Below are 23,899 nucleotides of genomic sequence, written 5' to 3' on the forward strand. Positions count from 1 at the left end.
AATGAAGTTCCTGACTGTGTTTTGTTTTTGCTCGTTCGACGGCTGCTACGAACGATGTCTGATGAAGCCTGTTTTCCATGTGTTTTACAAGTCCTTGCAATCTCACCACGGAGAAACATCCCATGTCATCATCACTTCTCCATCATTTATTGTTGTTGTTGCTATCTCAGTCTCCTCCCACTAAAGCGAGTGTGAAGTCATAGAGAACACAGAACACCTACTCCTCAGGTGCTCCAAGTACACCAACAGTTTGGCTTTTTTTCTGGTTGAATTCACTCGATGATATATGGGAACCCAATCAAAACAAACGTACAACTGTTGTAATAGACGACCTGCACCCCTACGTCATCGATTACGTTTCGCCGCCGCGTAAAGCATGCTGGTGAGCACTTATCAACCTTCTCAGTAGGGCTTGGATTTTTCAGCATTTGCCTATAAATGCCTATAAACGCCTTAATGCGGCATTTTCGGGGTTGCCTGCCTTTTTTATTGACTCTGTTGGAGTGAGGCCTTCTTTAACGTTTTTAGATGTCATAACAGCCCTTTTTAGATGTGCAAGTGTGAGTGACCTTTGAGGCTAATGCTGAGCGCATCGATTTGCTCTCCGTTTTCTGCGTGTTTGCGTCTTTCCTTTCCCCCTTTTTGCGTTTCGTTTCCTTCAGCGCCTTGGTTTGCTAGAAGCAGTTCGTACATATTGCATCAAAAGATTTGGCCTAGGTCAGATAACTCATAATATTACTCAATATAGAGTGATTCTTGACCGAGTCAGCATTCTTGTTCCAGAAGTCAAGGCTTGTACAGTATCGTAGCCATTAGACAAGCAAAGAGACCGGAAGAAGCATTATGAAACACTCACAGAACAAAAGAGCATCCCAAATTAACGTGCCTATTTTGTGTTTTATTGTCTATTTGAGTGCTTTTGAGGGCTTAAATGCTTGCCTATTTCCGTCGGTTTTCGTGTCTAAATTTCCTGACCCTACACTCTTAAAAATGAACTTCACCGCATAGCACACTCCTAGCCAACCATCATTTCGACTGATATCGTTATCTGCCCTGATTTATTGAAAACGGGAGGCCGTACACCTTTTTTGTGACAATTATGAACAGCATAAGTGTCACAAAAAAGACGTACGCCTCCCGTTTCCAACAAATCAGGGCAGATAACGATATCAGTCGAGATGATGGTTGGCTAGGATCGTGCTATGCGGTGAAGTTCATTTTTAAGAGTGTACTTATCAGTCTTTTCGGCCTACCAGCCGACGCGTTTTTCCCGCTTCTTGCGCACCACAGCAAAATATAACCTCGAACCTGTCTTCTAGTGACGTCACATGTTTGTAAACAGAGGGTCGTCTATAGACCACCCGCCGCGGCAAGTCACATCAAGATATCATGAGATTGGGAAAAAATGGATCGCTGGCAAAACACGCAGCGCGCGTGGTTGTTGCCGACGTGTAACTTCGTGGTTTTCGCGTTTTGTGAGCTGAGGTCAGGGTAGTATCTGCCTCGCACATGAAGTTTTCCTTCGCATCTGCTTTGCGCAATGGCATCCACCATCGGAAACAACCATCAAAACAACGCATTTGATCGGTGGCTGCCAACGCACGTACACTCTTAAAAATGAACTTCACCTCATAGCACGCTCCTAGCCAACCATTATCTCGAATGATATCGTTATCTGCCCTTATTTGTTGAAAACGGGGGGCGTACGCCATTTCTGTGACACTTATGCTGTTCATAATTGTCACAGAAAAGGCGTACGCCCCGTGTTTTCAACAAATCAGGGCAGATAACGATATCATTCGAGATAATGGTTGGCTAGGAGCGTGCTATGCGGTGAAGTTCATTTTTAAGAGTGTAGCTTTGTTTGCCAACGACGGGTCGCGACAACTGGCGTTGTGACGGAAATTGTTTGCAAAGAGGCATTGTTTGCATCTTAAAGAGGCACACTAACTTGTCTTGTTGCACGTTGCAAACGACTCTATTCTGATTACCTGTTATTTTTTGTTTACATTTTCCCAGTTCAAATATTGCGCGGTTCTCAGTTTCGAATATAAAAACGCGTCGAAATGCGACGTTGTACATACGAACGTGAAATAGGTATCGCAAGTTGTCTCAGCCACTGTCGTAATTTTCACAGATTGCGGCCGTTATTGTATAGATATTTCTTCACATTCATGAGATATTTGTCGTAAGTTTAATATTCCGTCTTGGAACTGCAAATCAACTGTGCTACCACATTAGCCTCTAAACTGCCAGCGAGAAAACATCCCAGTGGTGTTAGAAATGGCGGTATCCTATGAGGCGTGGCATTTTCCGAACAGTCACATCCCAGTGATTTATCCAGGACCCCCCCCCCCCGCCCCTGCACCCCCTAACCCCCCACCCTCCTCAAAGTCTGGGAGACACCCCCTAAAGCTTTGTGAGGCAGGAAGAACTCGCAATATTTCGTCAAAGAGAAATACATGGGAGTAGCCTCCATGTTGCGACTTCACTTCCTCATGACGCACACTCCATCGACGAAGTTCTGCCACATCCTATTAGAATATGCGTCCGCTAATCCAGCTGTAGGCCGACGCTCAATGCAAATAACCAATGAGAGCGTCGTTAACCTTTCTTCCATAGAAAGAGAGGCGGAAATCATTAGAAAATTACGGCCGGAGTTCCTCATACAATTTGTACTTTGGGAGCATGTTTTTCAAACCTTAATATCGAAGATTGTAAGATATTTTACTTTACTTTACTTTACTTTCGCTTTATTATCCCAGTAGGCAGTACAATTAGGAAGGGGGGCCCTGTAGCATCGGTAATGGCCTTTCAATGTCCGTATGATCAGGTGAAACATCATCGTCCCATTATATTATGTATGCGTGTGTGTAAAACACGTGCAATGCGAATAAGGACAGCCTTAATAGGATATGTTTCTATTGAATTTCGTCCTTGTTGAACGGCGTAACGTAAGCGTTGCTTTAATATGGGTTCACGTATAGAACATTTTTTGAAAGTTCAAAGGCGGGCAAAAAAAAAAAGCTTAAATGTACGCTAATGGCAACACATTTTCAGCACATTTTTCTATTATAAACTTCAAAATTTTGCTTGCCGCATTCACACTATACTCGTGTTCAACTTAAAAAGGAAAACAAATGTAGTCCGTCAGCTCTCAAAATATTACTGCGCCGAAGGTACGATGGCTGGGATCAAAGACGTCACTCTCCCTCATCCGCCAGAATGTAATCCATCACACTCACTCGGCTTCCGTATTGGCTCTTAAGACTGGCCGCATGACACTACGCGAGCCCTCCCCCATGGCGGGGCTGCACTATCTTTCCCGGCGGGCTATTGTGTCTCGTTATTTCAAACGGCGTATGTAGATGACGGACTAGATTTTTTACCTTCTTAAGCTGGACACGAGTACAGTTGTGATTATTTCATAACTGAGACCCCTAGGTCACGAACTATCTTTCTTCCCCATAAGGAGAGAGGCTCGAAGGAAGGGCGGGGAAGAGGATCGGAGGAGAGCAAAGGACTTGAGCGGGGTTCTTCCCTCTCTCAATGTATGCGCCCGGAGGCAGCCATATTGAATCAGCCGAGCCAGCCGAGCGAACGTCGCGTATTTTGAACCCGTGAAAACAGGCGCAATTCCGAAAACTGTTGGCAACGCTTGCACCGCCGCTTCTGTTGGCTACGGATTTTGTCATAGTCCGCTCCTGCCCCACGACCTACGTAGAGAGCTGGACATCCGCAAAGTTCCCAGCACCGGGGTAGTAGTTCAGGCTATCGCCGCTTCGCTATGTGATTTGGCGCTAGCTAGCACTATTCGTTACCACGTGGTTTGCCGAAACCGCGTCACGGTATGGTGGGCTGTGTTGACAACGATGAAGAGGTACTGAAGAGGGTAGCGCTTGCTTAGCAACAGCCTGTTAACAAAAATTACTATTACGAGCAGTTGTCCGTTAAAACTGACGGACGCTCGACGGCTTCGTACAAGCGGTGCATAACGTCCGTCTCCACTGGAACAGTGTGAAAAGCAGTTTTTGACGGTGTAATTATCTGTATCTTTATAGCACGTTCGTCCGTATGCTTCAGACACGGGTAGAACGTTCGTATTCGCCCAACGCTCTTTGCGTGACAGAGAGGGTATTATCTTCGAAATCCTCCCACTAGAGGACACCACGGCTGTGCCGTTGACCGTTGACCTGTTTTCCTTTTCAAATTTCCAATGGCGGTGACAGCGACAGACGCGTATCGGTCTTTTGTTTTTCTTTTTTCTGCCAGGGCCTGGTACTTGGGCCCTTGAACTTCTTCAGTGCTTGCACCACCGAAGGTAAGTAACTGACCCTGTACTCATTGTTACCTAAATAGCACAATGCTCATGAATGTGTATCGCAAAAACATATGCCGGCTAAAATCAACATAAGCACAGACTTCTTATTCCCCAGGCTGTGGTTCGTCGCATGCGCGTTCTTATATCCTGCACTCACAACCCGCTGCAGTGTAGGTATATTCAAAAGTTTGTGTATTTTCCTAATTGACAAAAAACGAAAGACCGATTGTAATAACAATTACGCCATACACAACTCGGCAGCATTAGTCAGCGCCTGATTTGCATGTCATTCATGTAGTGCAGCAAAGTTTTATCTTTGCCTAAATGATTGTTACCGTCTGATTGACGTGATTTTTTCTTCTTTTTGCAGACTTGGATAGAGGTTCCAGATTTTAAGTAGAACTCCTTTTCTATTTCATATTACTTGAGTCCTGGGAATGTGCTGCCGCAGCCATTAAGCTCAGGTTCATACATTGTCGTTTCAGGTGGAGACATTCTCAGTCAGAGCACTTTTTCCTTGACGTGAAACGAGCGATACCCTTTGAAGCTGTTCTGATGTTCCTTGATGCTACGATGCTTATGTTCTCTGCATACTTTGTCCTGAACATGGAACACCCATGATGCGTGCGAGCTTTACTGGAATTCATGATTGAAAGGTACGTTCAAGGACAAATGAATGTAATACTTGTCCACTGATTCTTCACCAACTAAGCGGCATGGTTTGTGACAATGTCCTACAAAGCCAGCGTGTGTATTCCACTACTTATACGCATGATACACTATTTCATTAACGATAACGAAAAGCAACATGTGCAGGCCATGACTAGCTGATACCTGTCAACAGAATTCTGCACTGCGAGTGTAGTGAGAGTTTAAATCCTGCCACGATTTAAATCTGAATGAAATGGAATCCCACTTTAAACCACATCTATCATATCCATCGCCAAATCCAGAAGGCTGGCAACATTTAAAAAAAAAAAAACAATTCCTGGAAGAACAAGTTCAGCTAGCCAATCTAAATCCTGATACTTGCACAGAAGTATAATCCAATCAAATTTCGAATCCTTTATTAGATGCACTATCCGTTCTGAAGTTAAATTTGCTTGCAAAATGAAGTTTATATCTAAATTAATTGGAATTTTTCCCATAATTTATTTTGATTTGGTTTGCTGCATCCTTTCAAATAACCTCCGATTTATTTGGTCAAATTCACATCCCTCATGAAGACTGGTATACATATTATACTGTGAAGCCAATGTACATCTCATTGCTTAGTCGGCCACTGAAACTGCAATTCACTAACGGACGAACGCTTATCAGCCTTACATACGACATTTGTATTTTACTTAAATGCTTCGTGTTTCTTCCTTTAGACCTATCATGAACCAGCCAGAGGAGCGGGGCACAAAACAAGACAGGAAGACACATTCAGGAAAGGCACTTAAGGTGATGGAGCTGTTGCGTCAAACGAAGTGAACCTTCCAACAATACCAAGTTGTTAAATAAACATTTTTATAAAGCACAGTTCCTGCACCTGTTGTGTTGGTGACAAGTAATCTGAACAGCAAATGTTACATTGTGGATGTATTCAAGTAGGTTTTCCAGCTTAGAAGAGACGTATCACCACTCCAGAGCACAAGTACATCGTACCGCATATCGGTCAAAGGCTGCAATTCCCTTGTTCTATTTGTCTACACATCTTTGTTCCTGTGAAGCATTTCTGTGCGGTCTCCGTTAGTACAATTGGGTATGGGTTGAATAGCAGTATCTCGTCATAAGTACCACTCGTGTATAATGAATGTGCGTCGTACAGGAGCTAGTGCAAACGCGTGGAGTTGTAGAAAAAAGCTGGTACACTTCATTGTAAAGGAACAATCACGGCGTAAAAAGCGCATAGTAAAAGCGCATAGTAAAAAAACGGCGCACCTTAACATTTTATAACGGAACATGTGCGGTAAAGAAACAGTTCGCCGTACACCGTAGAACGGACAATTCTCTGCAAATACGGCATCGGTAAAAAATGTCCGTTTTTCTACTGCGCTTTCGTAACGTCTTGCAACGGAGCATTTGTCTGTAAAGGAACTATGCTCCGTTGATCAGAAAACGGACAAATGTATGGCAATGTCATATCGAACAAAATTCCCGTTTTTCTACGGATTTATTTTTAACAGTGTGTGTAGCCCTGTGTAGCAGACGAACGACGGTGGCAATGATGATAGTAGTGCACATGTCATTTCCTCTCTCCAATAATGCTATGTGGCGCTTGCAGCGGCCACTATAGCGTAAATAACCCATGACTCGGCTCTCCCATAGGCGATTGCCATTTGTCCAGGTCTCTAGTACAGAGTAGGCCGCGTCCTACCCAGGCTCGTAGTGTCCTACCGAGGCAGCGGCGGTGGCAGTGTGGGGTGGACGCTTGGTGTGTGTACCGTTTACGTCTTTCGTCTTTGAGCACAGGCCTTGTTTTCTAACTAGCGTGCTGTGTATATACGCTATGCTCTCCGCTAAGCTTAGAAGCGGAGCAGAGCGCTGCTGGGGGGAGCTTGCTGACTCAATATGCCACTCCCCTCGCCCGTACGTCCCAGTTTCGGAGGTTTCCTTCTAGCATACTCCATAAGCTTTCTAGGCTTCTTCCAAAGCAACGTCATGAACCGCCAAACTCTGAAATATTGTCCTTCCGTATCAAAACGCGTTGATTGCGAGCAATTCCCAGACACCATACGCATAAATTACACGGTACATGATGAGCCAAACTCTACAACATCCTTTGCGAACAAAAGATATGTGAAACAAGAACAGCTACATGCATGACGATGGGATGAGGTGTTTCACCGCAGGGATTCCCAAGCAGCACAACGTACTGAAAGTCGAGTGCAATAGGGGTGGACGGTATGTGTCTTATCAACGTTCCTTAGTTTCAAGAGTCTGTTCAAGGTCTTCCACCTACCCGTCCACCCCTATTGCACTCGACTTTCAGTACATTGTGCTGCTTGGGTTGCGATACCCTACCTCACTACGTGTGCAGAAATGGGAGATTTGTACCCTTCGAAGAACACGTTCATTAACTCCAAAGAACAGCGAGGCGGTTGGACGACTCAAGTTGCACACGTATACAGGGCTCTTCGAGGAATCACCGGGAATATTTTCAGTAACGAGCCCACTTGTAACCATAATTGGAATGTCACGTCCTACCTCAAACCCGTTCCACCAAGTTAACCTCAAACTCACTGGTCATTGTTTTTTGCAATTTTTAATGACCCGTTCCGTCTGACACATTAGCCGCCCTGATGTAAAAAGAAACCTTTCCGGGGTGCGAGATAGCTTACATGGTTCCGGGGTTTAAACCGAAGACAGCCGATCGGCATACACGGATAAATTCCTCCACTGTTCGGTTCTGAGGGAAAAACGTCGAGTGAACGTGCGCAATATACAGGGTGTCCCAGCTAAATGCGAACATATTTAAAATATATATATATATATCACTTTTTTCCGAGATGAAATCAATTGCAATATAGCATATGCTGAAGGGCACTCCTTAGGAGGGCATTAGCAAACTCCTAAGGCAATGTCTTAATTAACTTTCAATAATTAAAATAACTTCAATAATTCAATAAATAACATAATTCAATAACTTTTTAATTATAAAAGCTACGAAGTTGTCCCAATGAGAACATCTGCTCCCTTGGGTCAACTGAAACCGGAGCCGTTTTCAGAACAAAAATCCGTGCAATAGGTCGTCCGCAAAAAATTCGTGAAGGAACACCTTTTTTTTCTTTGTTTTATTCATTGCGCATCTCTAGAGACACGTCTTTCCTTCACCCCTAATGTGAGAGGGGGAAAGAGCACACTATCGCGTCTTGCGTCGTGGAAAAAGACTAAAATAATAATTGGGTGTTTACATCGCGAGACAACTGAGATCGGAAAAAGATTAAAAGAAAACAGAAAAGGCAACCCAAATTACCGGATACATTTATTTTTGTTTCGTTTCCGAAAGTTAAAGCTCATCTTCGACGCATGAGGCGGCACTGTGCTCCTTCACCCTCTCTCATTGGGGGTGAAGGAAAGACGCGTAGAGATGCGCAATGAACAAAATAAAGAAAAAATCATCGTGTTCCTTCACGAATTTTTTGCGGACGATCTATCAAAAGGCTTTTTGTTCTGTAAACAGCTCCGGTATCAGGTGACCGAAGAGATCAGATGTTCTCATTGGAACAACTTCGTAGCTTTTATAATTAAAAAGCTAATTATTGAAATTTATTTAAGACATTGCCTTAGGAGTCTGCTAATGCCCTCCTAGGGAGTGCCCTTCAGCATATGCTATACTGCAAATGATTTCATCTCGGAAAAAGTGAAATATATATATATATATATATATATATATATATATATATTAAAAAAATATGTTCGCATTTAGCTGGGACACCCTGTATAGTAATGTACAAGAGATATGATTCTCGTCGTCATGCAGCCCCCAAATAACATTTCCATCACATTATAACACATTTGACTGAGCTGTTAGTGGGCACTCTTTAATACAGAATTCAATAGGTAAATAAATAAATAACCGTAAATCAATTTCGTGCTGGCTCCCTAATGACGCCGATCATGTTGATTTTGTTCGCTCTGCTTACGTTGTGCCGGCTACAGACTGGCAACCCTCCAGCTGTGTGATTGCATGCGCCCCCTATGCGGCATTGAAATGTCGCGATCCCGAAGTGGCTGCACACGATACTTTTCACAGTCTGCGACGCTGTTATATGCCCGATGAACGTGGAGCGGAAGACGTTTATCGCTTCCGAACGACTAGGCTGTGTTGCGGCAGTTTTCCACTCTCGGTATGATATTTCATAGCTTTGTCATTGACGTGTACGCCAACAATTTACGGGGATAATATATGTCGCAAATCCTAAATGCGAAACAAAATGAACATTCTGAATTTCAGATTACGGGTCTATCATGCATGACAAGCATGTTGGTAGCGTTAATGAACGAGGATATAGAGTGGCGTAGTAACGAAGGTTCTTTTAAACGTGCCTCGTCCTCCCGAAGCCATTTACGTAAAGGACACCTCGCTTTATCTAATCCTCCTACATATCGTTAAATGTCTGCTTCAATGAAATTCGACGCAAAATCGGTCACAGGAAACGGTCGCTCATGATGCAAGCCAAAAAATGTTTAATTCGAAAGGACGGCCAGAATGGAAACAGCGGATCTCGCGCTCTGTGGAGGTGCCAATGAGAAGCTGGTCTTATCATTAATGGCACGTTTTAGTGGATTAGACAAGATAAGCAGGGACCTGAGGGTAGTAATGTGGGGGAGGTAAACACTGCTTCCAGCACCGTGTGTCGCAGATTTCCGGCGCACGTCAAAAGAGCCCCAGGTGGTCGAAATGATATCCGTAGTCCTACCCTGCTGCACGTGCAGCATGACGCAACGCAAACAGGTGACCGATACTTTCTAAGAATCATGGGAAAGGGTGCGACTTCCGTGTCTACGCTAGCAGACGGGGCACGCTCTGAGTACAGGAGGTGGATGTGCCTGGCTCCAGAAACACCTTTAGAAAGCGGTACAGCGCAACTGTCAGAACCTGACTAATAGACTGCGTTTTTCTGTGTGCGAAAAAAAAAAAAAAGAAAGAAAAACAAATTTACCGACGGTAGGCACGCACGTAATGTAACATTGAGTGTAACGGCTACAACAAGCAAACTTCAAGCGTGCGTCACGTGTGTAAGCAGCGGTTTTCAGTTGCAGCTGAAAGTAAAAAAAAAAGTGTGAAAATCAAAATGTCAAAATTTCGTTTTTGATGTTGTGGGTTTCATATTCTTCCATACATTCTTACGTAGACGAAGTACGCAGCATTACCGTCTCTGTGCCAATGCCTGTCATTGTAGTCCTGAACGGAATAGTCAGCTCTTCGCAACAGCGCAACAACCACCCATACTGCTTCAGAAGCGACTGCGGGAAACCAATTTTAGACACGCAGCGATCACAAAGCACCTTGCCTGTCGGAACCTGTGAGACGCTGGACGCGGAAGCGAGAACACTGACGTGATTTCCGCACGAAATTACCGGTGACCTATAGGCTAACACAGCTTACGCGTAAATCTACTCCAGTTACTACTACCGTTACTCCAGTGCTCAAATATCTGATGGTTACTGTGCTGAAGAGACGCTAATCCGCTATTCCTTTCAGCTGGCAAACATCACACTGCTTACCTTCGATACGGCTCTTTTTTGCTCTATTAAAGTTATCGCTAAACATACGGCCAGACAAACCCCGTTTCTACTTGACAAAATTTATAATCCAGGCTATGGACCCACTTCAGTTTGTAAAGAAGCAGGTGCGCATGCGCATGTAGCAGACGTCGCTGGTGGGCAAAAGAGAGTAGGAAACCGCGCCATGTGTACGGCGTATTTGGCCTTTCTGTATACAGCGTAGCACGTACAATAGCTACACCACTTTGCGTCATGCGTTTAATAACGAGCGCAAAACACACTGACTCGGTGATCGCACAATTTCTGGCCACCAAACAGGACAGCAGCGCCGACGCATCCCTATGACATCACGCACTGAAGTGAGTCTACAGGCTTAGTCTGTTTCAACTGCAAGAAAGAAACGTTCACGCCGACCGGGAATGCAGAACACGTCCCAAAATGAGCTCGCATATTTTGCGTGTATCCGAGCGAGTGGAAGTTGCTCGGGATGCAACAATGGCTCCATAGAATGTTTCATCAAAAACGGAGCTACGGTGAAGGCTGACCCAGTTAATAATTTCCCACAGTGAAAAACATAGTAAAACGAATTTTCACGACGTTGTTTTTTTCTTTACGCCTTCACATTTTTTCGAGATGACCATCGTTCTTTCCAGTAACATTGCGTAGTCATGGGTGGGCGGTACTACTCATATTTTGTATTATATACTACAAGTACATAATACTTCCCCGAACTCAGTAATAATCTAGTACGTAAGGCTTTGATTCTGATGTATTACACGATACATAATACTTGGGTGTATTACATGAGTCATACTACTACACTCTAATAAAATGGAGTACTTTTACTCCTTTTGGGGACTAAATGCATTGTAGAGGACGGTGGTCTTCCTCTACATGAGCCCCGACCGGCGATGATGGTATGCCACGGAGAGGCGGTGACGGTGGCCTGTCTCCATGGCCGCCCCGGTGGAACTGAGAGCGAGAGGTGCTCCACGCGCGTGGCCATCGTTGTCGTCGTTGTCGTCGTCCGCTACAGGGGTCCCCCGGCCGTCAGATGCGTTGCGGACGCATCGCAAGAACAGGGAACAGCGGGAACAGGGGCACGGCACACGTTGGCGGCGTTTCAGAGGGGATGAAGACGGGAACAGCATCCGTGTGTAGGTAGTCATCCTTGCGGTAGGTGTGGACGGGAACAGCGATCCGTCGCAGATAGAGTGAGGCGCTCGGTGTCGTGGTCCTGGGGTGCCGCGACCGGCACGGGAGCCGAAGCTCGATAGTCCCAGGTGGGGTGAGTGAGGTGCCGAGACGGGCTTACGTGTGCCGAGGCGTCGGCTGCCGTGACTGCCGCAACCGGCAGGTGAGCGCAAGGCTGGAGTGTCGCGGCCGGCAGTGAGAAGCGTGAGAAGACTTGAGCGAAGAGAGAAGCGTAGGTGAGAGAGAGCGAAGAGTGCGGTAGGAGTGAAGGTGGGCCGTGTGTGCCGGAGGTAGTGCTGTTCGATGGCGTGGTCGGAAATTTGGGATGGTGAAGGGCCGAATTGCTCCGGACGTGATGTTCTTTGTCCGGGTCACCAAATGTAGAGGACGGTGGTCTTCCTCTACATGAGCCCCGACCGGCGATGATGGTATGCCACGGAGAGGCGGTGACGGTGGCCTGTCTCCATGGCCGCGCCGGTGGAACTGAGAGCGGGTGCTCCACGCGCGTGGCCATCGTTGTCGTCGTTGTCGTCGTCCGCTTCATGCATTGCCAGAAAAAATAGTCCCTTTCGGGAGTAAATGCACGGGAGTGAATGAATGTCACACGGTGGAGACTATTTCACGCGCTGTTGTAAGAGTCCCAGGTATACATAATTCGTGTGCATGCATGAAAATACTTTGAAACAAGCTGTCAACCGTGTTATATCGAGTCATATAAAATATTGCGCCATACATAGGGCACAATTTGCGAAGAAAGATGCGCTAACCGTTTCTTACTTTGTGTGGCTGGAAAATTGCTAGGGTGGCTGAGTTATACAGCCTTATGCCATCAAATTGACCAAGTGCACATATTTACGTAGACTGTTGCATTCAGGAGAACATTCGCGAAGTTCAGTGACAATTTGCAGTCCTGGGGAGTAAATGTGGGGACTAAATGTCAGGTTAGGGGACTAAAATGGGGAGTAATTGGCAGTCTAGGGGAATAGAAGCTGCAACGCGTTGCTGGAAGTTACTCGGTTCGGGTTTTCTTTTTTTCTTTCTTTCTTTTTTGCTCACTGTCACCATCCACGACCGCCAGTTCTGGTTTTTACGGCGCACATGGCGGCATTCCACGAGGCTAAAGCACGCGGGAAACTCCCCAGCGAAGAGGGGAGGATACCAGAGAGCAATGCCTTTCTCATTGCTGTAGTGTCCACTGTGTTTCAGGACACTCAATGTGTCCTCTGTGGTCCCCCTTTCAAGGATTCACTGCGCTCAGGGCGTTTAGTGCTTTGTCTCAATTCATGTTAGGCAGCTTTGAGCTGTTGTACCAGTACCAGTTGTTACTGCAATTCATGTGCATTCATTCAAGTGCAATTCATCATGGATGAGCTGAAAGAAATAAAGTGGGCGATGCTTTCGTATTTCTGCTGTCCGATATGCAAATGTAACGTATGGAAGTAACTCGTTACTTCCAAGTAACGAGAACGCGTACTTTTTATTTGTTAGTAACGGGTAACGTACGTAGTTACTATTTTCTCGTAGCAACGAGTAACATATTTTGTTCTTTTTTTGAGTAACATGTAGAGCTGTGATTAAATTCCAGTCTCAACCTAACAAACGGAAGAAGTTGATTGATTGATTTGTAAAAGAAAAAAAAGTTCGTACTGTAAGGACTCTGACTTTGCTTTCTAACACAAACGGGACAAGGCGGGGTAATTGGTAATAATCCATACCTGCGAAATATAGCAGCCGAACAGACCAGACAAAACTAATTACGAACAAACTACTGACACGAACAGCTTCATACTCTCAACTGAAGTTTTTTTTTTTTTCCGACAGGTTTCGTAGTAGCCACCACAAGGAATGAACCGAAAGGAAAATCCCCATTTTTTTCTTTCAATCATCATCAGCAGCAGAAAAATAACCACCTGTGCGCTCAATATTCCTTGGTTCTGTTATCGAAACATTTATCTTGGTACTCTATCGCTTCCTGACGCACCATGTTGTGCACCCTGCCCGGCCGCTGTCATTGCGTAAAAGGTTTATTCCAGCTTGTTCGAGTGTCACCGACGATGCGTTGATACATCCCTCACCGTGCGTGGCAATAAAGAAGGCTTCCACGATTTATCGGACCACTTGGTCTCTGTTTCTAAACAAAACAGATGTTTTGTTTAAAAGAGGTGTGCCTGCACACTCACGACAATGCGTGGCTAAATGGCCCGAGTGGCTCTTTTAGCCGGACGTTCAGACATATACCGGACTGTCCAATATACGGGACTGATGCGATATATGGACCCTAATACGCAGTTCACAAACGGTTCTTTATGTCGCACTCTGCATTCAACTTTCTCTTTACAATGGTTGATTCTCGGGCAGAGAGATTGTATTTTTAGCGGGGCAAAAAAAAAAAAAAAAAAAAAAAAGAAAACACCAAGAAAGAACATCTAGATGCCGTTTTCTTTAGATTGTCGGAAAATTTAAGGGGGTCTGGTATGCAGACTGGCCCACCAGTAATATGCGTGGTGTGCTGGAACTCAACTCCCTCATCAGGCCTTCTGCCGCATTTGTAAGCAGTTGGACAGGGAAACACGCATCCAGTAGCCTCGTGATCTTACCATGCCACGCATCTTACAGGAACGTCAGTCTGCATACCATATATCTCCATAAAATTTCCCACAATCTAAATAAAGTGGCATCTAGACATGATATTGGTGTGGGTTCTTCCTTGGGGGGATACTACGCTTCTGATACGTGAGCATCACGTGCCAGGCAACGTTTAAAGGAGCCCAGAAAGCCATCCAAAAGATTTGCTGTTTCTGGCGAATTACGAAAGGATGTAACTTGACGTGACAACTAACACAAAAAATTCTCTGTAAGCAGTATTTTTCTTGGAATAAAACGCCCTCGAACATCGACGCTCGCGTTCCCGCTCGACTCGCTCTGCAGGCCGAAACGAGGAGGGGGAGGAGGATTGTGGTGTCATCAGGGTTAAGAGAGACCGCGCTCCAATCGGAGCCGGCGCTTTTCGCACTTTTTTTTCTTTATTTTTCGTTTCTGTGTCATAGCCTTGCGTGTGAAAGGGAGCTTGACGCACTTTTCGGGCGAAAGGTCCATCTGAAGTTGCGTGAGGTACTGCTCGCGACACGGTTGTCTGAAATCTCCAGCCTGTGGCCGAGCGGTGCCCTATGGGCGGTGTCGCACACGAAGGAACTGTACCAATACAGCATCCTAGGGGAGGCCGCTATCCCTCTCTCTCACTCTCTTGCTATCAGACGCCACCCGGGTATCCGAGGGTTACTTCTCCCGACAGGTGGCGACTGCGTACGGCCTTCCCTCATAGTCGGTATTGGTATAGTTCCCTAGAGCGCGACACCGCCGGTAGGGGACCGCTCCGCCATAGGCTAGAGATTTCAGACAACCTTGTAGCGAGCAGTACGTATGTACACCAGTTGAAGCCAGCTGCAAGTGGCGCTGAATGGCTTGTCGTGGTTTTCATACTGTCCAAAGGGCAACGTCATCTGCATACAGAGGGAACGCCACTTTGCGAGGAATTATCCAATTTAGGCCCGCCAACACAACATTCGGGAGTGTCAGACTCAGAATGCTTCCTTGGGGAACTCCTTGATGAACATGCTGCTTAGAGCTCTGGCCTTGGGATGTACGGACAACGACAGTTCGGACTTACGGACCCCTGTATAGGCTTTGCCTTAGACGTACCCTTCTCCTTTGCTGAGCTTGATTCTTTTCTGAGGAATCCCCTCAGCACACTTCGCCTGGAGCAGACTATGTCACTCACAATGCTCTTCAAAATGGTCCCTTATGTGAGCGTCGGTTACTCTTGCAGTCCTTTAACTAAACCTGGCGTACAGGTATAGTTTTACGCGCATGAAAAACTGCAGTGGTGGTTCCTCGTTTCAAACCAGGCAGGTCGCCGCATAATATTGACTCCTTCCACCTAATCGCTCACACAAGTTGCGTCGCGAAGAGAATGGAACGCACGGCTTTCTGTCGCTTGAAAAGACGTTCAGCAAGGGCTCAAGAGAAACTCACCATTGCCGTTTTTCTCGACGTAGAGAAAGCGTACGACAACGTGTTGCACAGCGCCATCGTCTGGACGCTACAAGATGCTGAAGTAATAGGAGGCTGCACACTCTGATGGATCCAAGACTTTCTCTCTGGCCGAGGCATCTTCGTGTGCGCCACGGAAGGTGACATCGCTTTCTATGCTGTCCGCCGTGGTGTTCCACAAGGAAGGGTCCTCTTCTGTTTAACTTTATAATGGCTTCCTTTCGTGCCCAGCTTCGTAATCATACCCGCTCACATTGAACGCAGACGACATCTGCGTAGTGACCGCTGCCACCCGTCGAGCCAACGGCGGTTACAATGCGCCTTGGATTCTATAGGGAAAGGTCTTACGGTAATACACAGTAACACTATTACTGCTCACCCCTGCTAGTAGTGCGTTTAGTCAAAATCAGAGGCAGTGAAATGGTACCTGGTAACAACTGAGAATCCGATTAAACTGACGCTATTCACAACAGCTTGGTCAACTTGAGCACTCTGCAACTAACTGATGTTACGTTGCTGTACTCACAAATTCAGCAGGTATTTTTTCCCGACTGAGGGTTGTGAACTGAAACCTTAACTTTCTTCGTGAAGGACCTCTGAGCAACCAAGTTGCTTACGTCATAGGCCGACGGTCTCCAACCCCATCGAGGAAGGCTCTAAATATTATGGAAATACGCAATTGATTAATTAATTAAAGAGCCACAACTCTCGTGTCTTCAGAATCTTACCGAATATATGCCATAACACAGTATTCTCCCAAAAATATTGTTTCCCTATGTGTGTATCAGATAATTATTTCCAAGTTTTAAGAAGTATGACGTTGTGTGGTGTCCAGTCTAACGAACGCGTCTGGCAACAGTGCTCCCCGAAAGTCTACCTTACCACAGCTGTTGACAGACCTCCAACGTTCGGTGAAGAGCAAAGACCGCTCCCCCTGGGAGAAAGACGCCAACTCTCGATGACGTCACCTACTATTTCGAGAATCCGAAACTATGCAGATTTGCAGCTTCTTTCGAAAATTCGTGGAAGTCCGTAATATTTTGCGTCTTTGAGCGACGTTCATTTATAATACGAAATAAATTTCATTTTTCAGTCCGTATGTGGCACCTTATAGCGAACCCTTTTGCAGCAAAGATTTTGGCCTTTGTGAAGTGTCCCATCCGCCTTCTTCAGTGCCTTGACAGTTGTGACAGCATTCAAACATTTTATTCCGGGGACGTTGGAGCAATCTGTGTCTCGGCGGGCGTCGACCAAAACGGAAACACCGTGAAATAAACAGAGAAACGCTTCGAATGCTTAAAGCGATATCTGTTCTTTTAGGATTCATATCCTTATGTATGGAATTCGAAATACGTACATGACGAAATATGTACAAGCGGAAAGCACGAATGGGAGATTCTTGGCACGCAAATATTTCGCCCATTCTTTACACTACCGGCGTATTATAACTGCGTCTCAGAATGCATAATTTAGTTTCTACACCTACTGGAGGCTCTAAGAATGTTCGCACATAATCGAAAAGTAATGTCTTCAAAAAAATAAAAATACCTGGGCACTGTGAAAAACAAGGCGGTTGTTTCTACACAACATTCCTTTAATTTTCGTACAACAGTTCGGTGCGAGAATACTTTTGTGTCCCTCGCAGAAATATTCTTAACGTTCACGAAGAACACGAAGGAATTTTATGGCGGAACAATAAAGCGAGACGGCCTCTTTTTTTTTTTGTCAGAGCACAAAATATGCACACATAGCGATGTAGTTAGGCCCTTGTGTTTATGAGTTGTGAATTTAGAGCATTTAGGGCGACGAAAATAACAGTCTGGTGCCCACTCGCATAATAGATTTTTTTTTTTTCAGCTTCCCATAGCGTTATATGGCACACGTAAATTGCTGTTGTGGGAAGCTGTATTGAAGTTCGCTCGCGAGTTCATAACGCGCCAGTGGATAAAGAGTGTTATCAGCGGGTTTGCGAACTCTGCGCTAAAGACACTGAGTAGGATAGTGAAGTAGTGCACGAAAGTGCCCCTAGAGTTTAGACATGTACAACCAACTTTTTTTAATACTGCAGCTTCTACAGATATCTAAGTACTGCGCAGTGCCAGAGCCGTATATTAAAAGGGAGTCTGGCATTTATTGGCTCATGCCTATACTTGAAGCTCCACCCACTTTTTCAGCTTTCTGACTAATGACGGCTTGAAATATGGGGCGCTATTAATCAACCTATCCTCACTATTTGTCCCCCTATCCAGCATGGGCAGCGCTATTTTGGGTGGCAAGCAGAGTGTCGAAGCGAACGGAAAACCGGAACCCAAAACCGGAAAAACCGCTATTTTGGTGCGAACCGGAACGGAACCGAAACCGTATACGTTTGTAGCGGGCCGTGGACAACGACGAAGATGGCCACGCGCCTGGAGCACCTGCCTCAGTTCCACCGGCGCGGCCATGGAGATAGGCCACCGTCATCGCCTCTCCGTGGCATACCATCATCGCCGGTCGGGGCTCATGTAGAGGAAGACCACCGTCCTCTACATTGGTGACCCGAACAACGAACACCATGTTCGGAGCAATTCGGCTCTTTACTATCCCAAATTCCTGACGACGCCTTCGACGAGCACTACCACAGCGCTCTATACATGGACCCACCGCTAGCAAACCTCGCCGTTAACGTACCCGGCGCCTTTCCACCTGCGGCCTCACAGTCCAGCACGGCCCGCGCACCTCTGCAGCCGTGCAGCATTTCACCGTCTGAGGGGGGAGCCCTGTAGCGGGCCGTGGACAACGACGACGATGGCCACGCGCCTGAAGCACCTGCCTCAGTTCCACCGGCGCGGCCATGGAGATAGGCCACCGTCATCGCCTCTCCGTGGCATACCATCATCGCCGGTCGGGGCTCATGTAGAGGAAGACCACCGTCCTCTACACGTTTTTTTCGCTCAGGAGGGAAACCGAAAAATTTATTTAACGGTTTTCGGTCCAAGAAAAACCTTCGCCGGTTTGGACTACGAATAGGCGAATGAAACTGGCGTCGTGTGTTCTGAAGTCATGTCATGGATACTTTACGAAGGTTACGGTTACGGTGGAATGTGTGTCGGTATATATAACCCTTACGCTCCCTTTGTAACGTTTTATCGTTCGCGCACATAGACTTTGAGGTACACGTGACCGGTTGTGACTCTCTACCAGTGTGCCGTAGCGTTCGTTTTAATTTTTTTTCATCCGCCCAAACTCTCCTCAATTAAGCAACGACCCAAGGGGGCTGAATTACGGCTTCTCTATCGGTATGTCGCGCAACGCGTCCCTTGTTTGAGAGCAGCGAAGGTGGATACATTTACGTATCCGCGAGGGCAAGCGCATGCGTGCGAAGTGGCGCCTCTTTTGTGGACAGGACACGAAGAAAAGAAAATGGAGCCGTCGAGCGCCTTTGTGAGTGAAGGTATTCCTCGATTTGCGTCTTACTCGTGCGGTGGTGCTTGCTGGCTATAGGCAGCAGCAACAGACACTCAGGTGGGACGCGAAGAAAGCACTTTACGTATGACACCACGACAAACAAGTCCGTCTGTATCATGCGCTTCAAGAAAGGAAAAAGCCTATTTGAACAGATAGTCACCTACAGGAACCAGGATCTACCAATTACACAGCTGCCTATTAATATTAAATATCACGTATGCGGAATAGACGGGTTTACATTTAGCAACATTGATTTTTTTGGGGGGGGGGGGAATGAATATGCCTACGAGAAGTGGAACCGGTTAAAACCGGTATGACCCGTTATTTTTTTGCTCCGGAGCAGATCCGGTACCGGACCGTTTATGATAGAACCGGAACAAAAACCGGAACGAAAAACGTTTCGGTTCGACACCCTGTGCAAGTGGATTGGATGGGATTGAAATGGACACCTTTCACGATCTGCAATATAGTGGATGTTTTGTGAAAATTGGATGAACGCCACATAGTCTGCGCAGAGTACGTCGGGAATTGTCGTCGCTTCCATCGTTGTACCGCTGCCGGCAGAAGCACCTGATGGTACACACCCTGTCGTTGGTACGGTTTCTTAGCTGCTCTACATCAATAGTTGGAATAAAAAAGGCACGAATGTTTATACCCATAAAATTCAGTTAACTAATTCAAAATTGTACAACACAGTGCCGTTTTAACTATGTCTTCGTTGTGATCGTCGTGTTCACTAGGCATAACACCGGCCACAAAACGTATTATTTTCAGTGAGATATCGATAGCGGCGAATCAGTTGAAACTGATTTCCGAGAAACGTATATGAGAATGTACATGTGCAGCGTAAAATCAGAGTAGTCTGTGAAATTTTTTTTGCCACGAAATCCCCGTTTCACCGTTTTTGTTTTCGTCGCCATTTTGGGTGACAGTCAGGTTTCATGGCGATACCCGAGGTAAACAGCAAACCAATCAGTGCACCGGAACTGTGATTGACTGGTCGAGCCTGTTTTTGAGACTCCTCCCGATGGCCAGACTCCCTTTTAATATACGGCCGGATTTGATTTTACTGCCCTCTATTAATTGAAGAATATATTTGTAGTACATACACATACTGTCAAGTATGAAATGGTGATTAAGTATGACAACAGGAGAGATGCAGCGGAAGGTATTGTTTATGATACAAGCAGGTTGGAATGCCCAGGGCTCGAATGCTCGCGCCCCGAAGCGGTCGTGATGATAAGGGTGCTGATTCTGTCTCACAGTCTACATACTCTACTTGACTTGGACATCAAAAGGAAATGTTGGCCTTACAACCGCTGAGCTCTCGAACCGGGCTGTTTCAGGCAACTTGATTTAGGTACGTGGCTCGAATCCCAACTTGAGAACGTCAAGTAGGACGATACACATTCAGACACTGCTTATTGTAGCAGGGGCACTACGTGTACGCCCTCAACTCGAATGTGAACCAGAATAAACATAGCGCCCTTTAGAAAGGTTTTATCTGTCCATGAGCTATGGAGCAACGTAGACCTGCTTGGACTAACTGGCGTCAACCGTCACCAGAAGGAACTTCCGGCTTCCCGAGCCAAAAGAACTCATCCTTACTTCCGGCCCAAACTCAAGCCGACGTGACAAACAACAATAATAGTTCCGGAAGCGTCACAAAAGGGATGACGTCATACCTGGTGGCTTCCTAGACGGAGATAATGAGTGTCCCGTTAAAGGAGGAAAAATGTCAGGAAGAGCCGTTTTCTACGATACGATTTTTAGCTAGTACAATTTAGCAAAAATAGCAGCACAGTTTTACGGCTCAATTTGTAAAAAGCCTTTAACCCGGAAACTGAGACAGACGTAAAAAATGTAAGGACACCTGATGCCTTAACGTCGCTACTTTGTGCGTGAGTCCCTTAGCCATTACGTACACACGCAACAAAAGAAACAAGGATGAAACTAGCAAAAGAAAATTTTGCAAATAGTAAGGTATGGAAACCTAGAACGATCTGGAAAATTTACTACGGTATCTAGACGATCGAGTCTTGTTTACGGTAGACCCTTACATGTGAAGTACTTGGTCTACGTGCAAAGGTTTACGCCGAACGTCGTAAACCAGTTTTTTACGATACGTGCTCGTAGTAGGAAACGTTATCGACACGACCTCAACTTGCTCGCTCCCACGAGGCCGTTTAAGGACGCGTAAAGATGTTTGGTCTAGGAAGGAACGAGATTAGATCGTGTTCACCCTAGAAAGTTCCACATACATCACGTGAGAGCAGTTTCTAATTTCTTGACTGGATAATTGCTACGTTTGTATCAACTTTATAGTTCTGGAGCCGTTATGTCAGGTCAGTTACGGCTAATTTACCTCAAAATTGCACTTAAAGTGAAGCACCATTGGTATCACGAGCACAGTACAGAGTACCGTAGTTCATATGTACTTCAAGTAAATAAGTACAATGTACTAACAACAACCAGGGGCGGATCTAGAGGGGGGGGGGGTCCGGATGTCGTGACCCCCTCCTCAATTTCTGTCTCCACATAGTGTTTAATTGACCCTAGATCGCGTGCCTAGCATGTTGTCCATGGCTGGACCCCCACCTCAGCAAAATCCTGGATCCGGCCCTGACAACACCAACATCTATGACGATGGGATGAAGTATTTCACCGCAGAAATTGCCATACCCTGCCTCAGTGCGTGTGGGTAGGATGGCGATGAAGGATATGAGACACACGCAAGCACGCACGCACGCACGCACACATGACAGAACTGACACATAACAAGTGAGATGCTGCACGTGCATAGTTGCCGTAACTGTCGGGGTTTGCTTTAGTCGACCACACGTGACGTAGTACCATCCAGTCCTATAGATCACATTTCCGCACTCATACAAAAGTCACTGAGGCTGAAGGTGCTCAAGCAGACTGGTGGACGCCAAGCACTGGTGAAATGAGTGCAGGCTTTGATGGTGCTGCCAGCCCCCCACAGCTCTCGCAAAATCTGTATCAAAATGCGTGTCACTGCGCACGAAGCAATCCGTGCCTCTCTATTGGTCGGACGCCACAAGCGTGTCCGGATTGGTTGCAAGAATTTGAAAACGGCACTTTGCGCTTCCTCGCCTGCGTGCTGCGTTCTCCTCCGGCGGTTTCATTTGAAATGTGAACGGTGGGCGCGCGTTGGCGGTGTCTTTCGTTGGGAGGCAAGTGCGTTCGCCGATTGCCGTTTTATCCGTGTATTATGGTGCCTTTGATCGTGTTGTACTGTTTCTCGCCACAAGCATCGGTCTACGAAGAGCCAATCGGATTTCAAACTGAAGTGTTGTCGTGAATTCTGGCTCGATGAACATGTTCGAGCGCCGTCAGATCTGCATAGCGGTGACAAGAAAATACGATTCATGAAGCAGCATTTTATGTTTGACGTGTAGCAGGCAAGGACATGATGATCAAGCGATTGTGCGCAAGTATGTGACAGTTGTTCGTTGCTGGGAATGAGCTGTGTCGATATGCGTATTTTGCAAGTTTGAACTTTGTTCCAGTGTGCTAGGAAGCGCTACGCAATAGACTCAGTACGCTCAGTGCATGTATATGTGTCAACCTGCCGATTGTGTCAGTGTAAATAATTTTTTTCATTACGACACTTTTCACAGTTGTTTGGGAATCACGGAATAACTTTACGACGTGCATGAAAGCTAGTAGACTTAGAGGTGAGGGGTAGCCGGTACAGGTCAGTATGAAAAGCAGAAGTCAGCAACAGCCAGAACCGGTCGGGCTGCGAGCCGGACGGAAAGACTTCTGATTGGAGGATTGAGGAAGCAATCGCTGCACTCTCATTTGTCGTGTGCTCAGTGTTGTGTGAATTTAGCTATACTATGGGCTCTATGGGGAGTTGTGGAGAGCTGGTGCTGCCCAGGGTTACAGTAAGGGCCTAAGATTGCGTACGGCAAGCCAGAGCGGATTGATGCGAGTCAATTGGGACTGCAATATAGCTCTCTACGAATTGCGCAGGTGGCAGTCGATGAGGATGCGTTGAAGGTTTGCCACCAGCTGCAGTTGGATCAGGGGCTTGTACAGGTGTACAGTGCTGGGCAAAAGTTTACGGAGCACACTCCGGCGCATTCCTCCCTCAGAGTGACACGCAAGCGCGGTGAATGTTACCGTACGAACTTACAAGCAGGTGACTGGGTTACCTAGGCACATGTCTAATTCCGTAGAGTCCCATTTGCCGCTAGCGTGTCACTGTGAGGAAGGAATGCGTCGTAAACTTTTGTCCAGCACTGTACCTTAACATGTACCTGTACCTGGAAGCCGCATTTAGACGAAGTCTGTACATAAGGAAGGAAAGACAGCGGCGCAAACGGCCTATGTGTACTAGGCAAAGCACTTCACTGCAACTGATCGTGTCTTGGACGCACCGATCCTCCGAGTCGGGTGATCACGGCTCTTGCTGCAAATCCGAGCAGCGAAGCAACGGGTACCCAACTGGACGTAGCTCAGGGTTTTCCAGCACAGCAAAACAACATGGAGGTGCCAAAGAAAGCTTCTCAGTCATGTGACCGGACACATACTCAATACGGGCCTGTTGGTGGATCATTTTCATAGATTCTGGAGTCATAGGCGAAGACGACAAGGACAGGAGCGTTCTTGTCGTCGTCGTCTGGGGCTCCAGAATAAATG

General features: G+C 46.3%; 1 protein-coding gene and 1 long non-coding RNA gene across 3 annotated transcripts in view; one reads left to right on the forward strand and one right to left on the reverse strand.

The window, feature by feature from the left end:
* The window catches only part of LOC135395368 (uncharacterized), a 113,806-nt gene extending 100,296 nt beyond the window's left edge, over positions 1-13,510 (reverse strand). Inside the window, exon 1 of the long non-coding RNA XR_010423042.1 lies at positions 13,447-13,510. This is a non-coding gene — a long non-coding RNA (uncharacterized LOC135395368). The remainder of the gene's footprint in view (positions 1-13,446) is intronic.
* Positions 1-23,899, forward strand: part of LOC135395367 (helicostatins-like) — a 129,424-nt gene that overhangs the window by 101,802 nt on the left and 3,723 nt on the right. The window contains exon 1 of one of the 2 annotated variants that reach the window (XM_064626606.1): positions 9,022-9,156. The exons of the other annotated variant lie outside the window; for it this stretch is intronic. Coding sequence (XP_064482676.1) covers positions 9,086-9,156 — 71 coding nt within the window. The 5' untranslated portion in view covers positions 9,022-9,085. Of the gene's footprint in view, positions 1-9,021; positions 9,157-23,899 lie in introns of those variants that run through there. 2 annotated transcript variants of the gene reach the window in all.

This window comes from Ornithodoros turicata, chromosome 5 (genome assembly GCF_037126465.1).
Source record: "Ornithodoros turicata isolate Travis chromosome 5, ASM3712646v1, whole genome shotgun sequence".
Classification (NCBI taxonomy): domain Eukaryota; kingdom Metazoa; phylum Arthropoda; class Arachnida; order Ixodida; family Argasidae; genus Ornithodoros; species Ornithodoros turicata.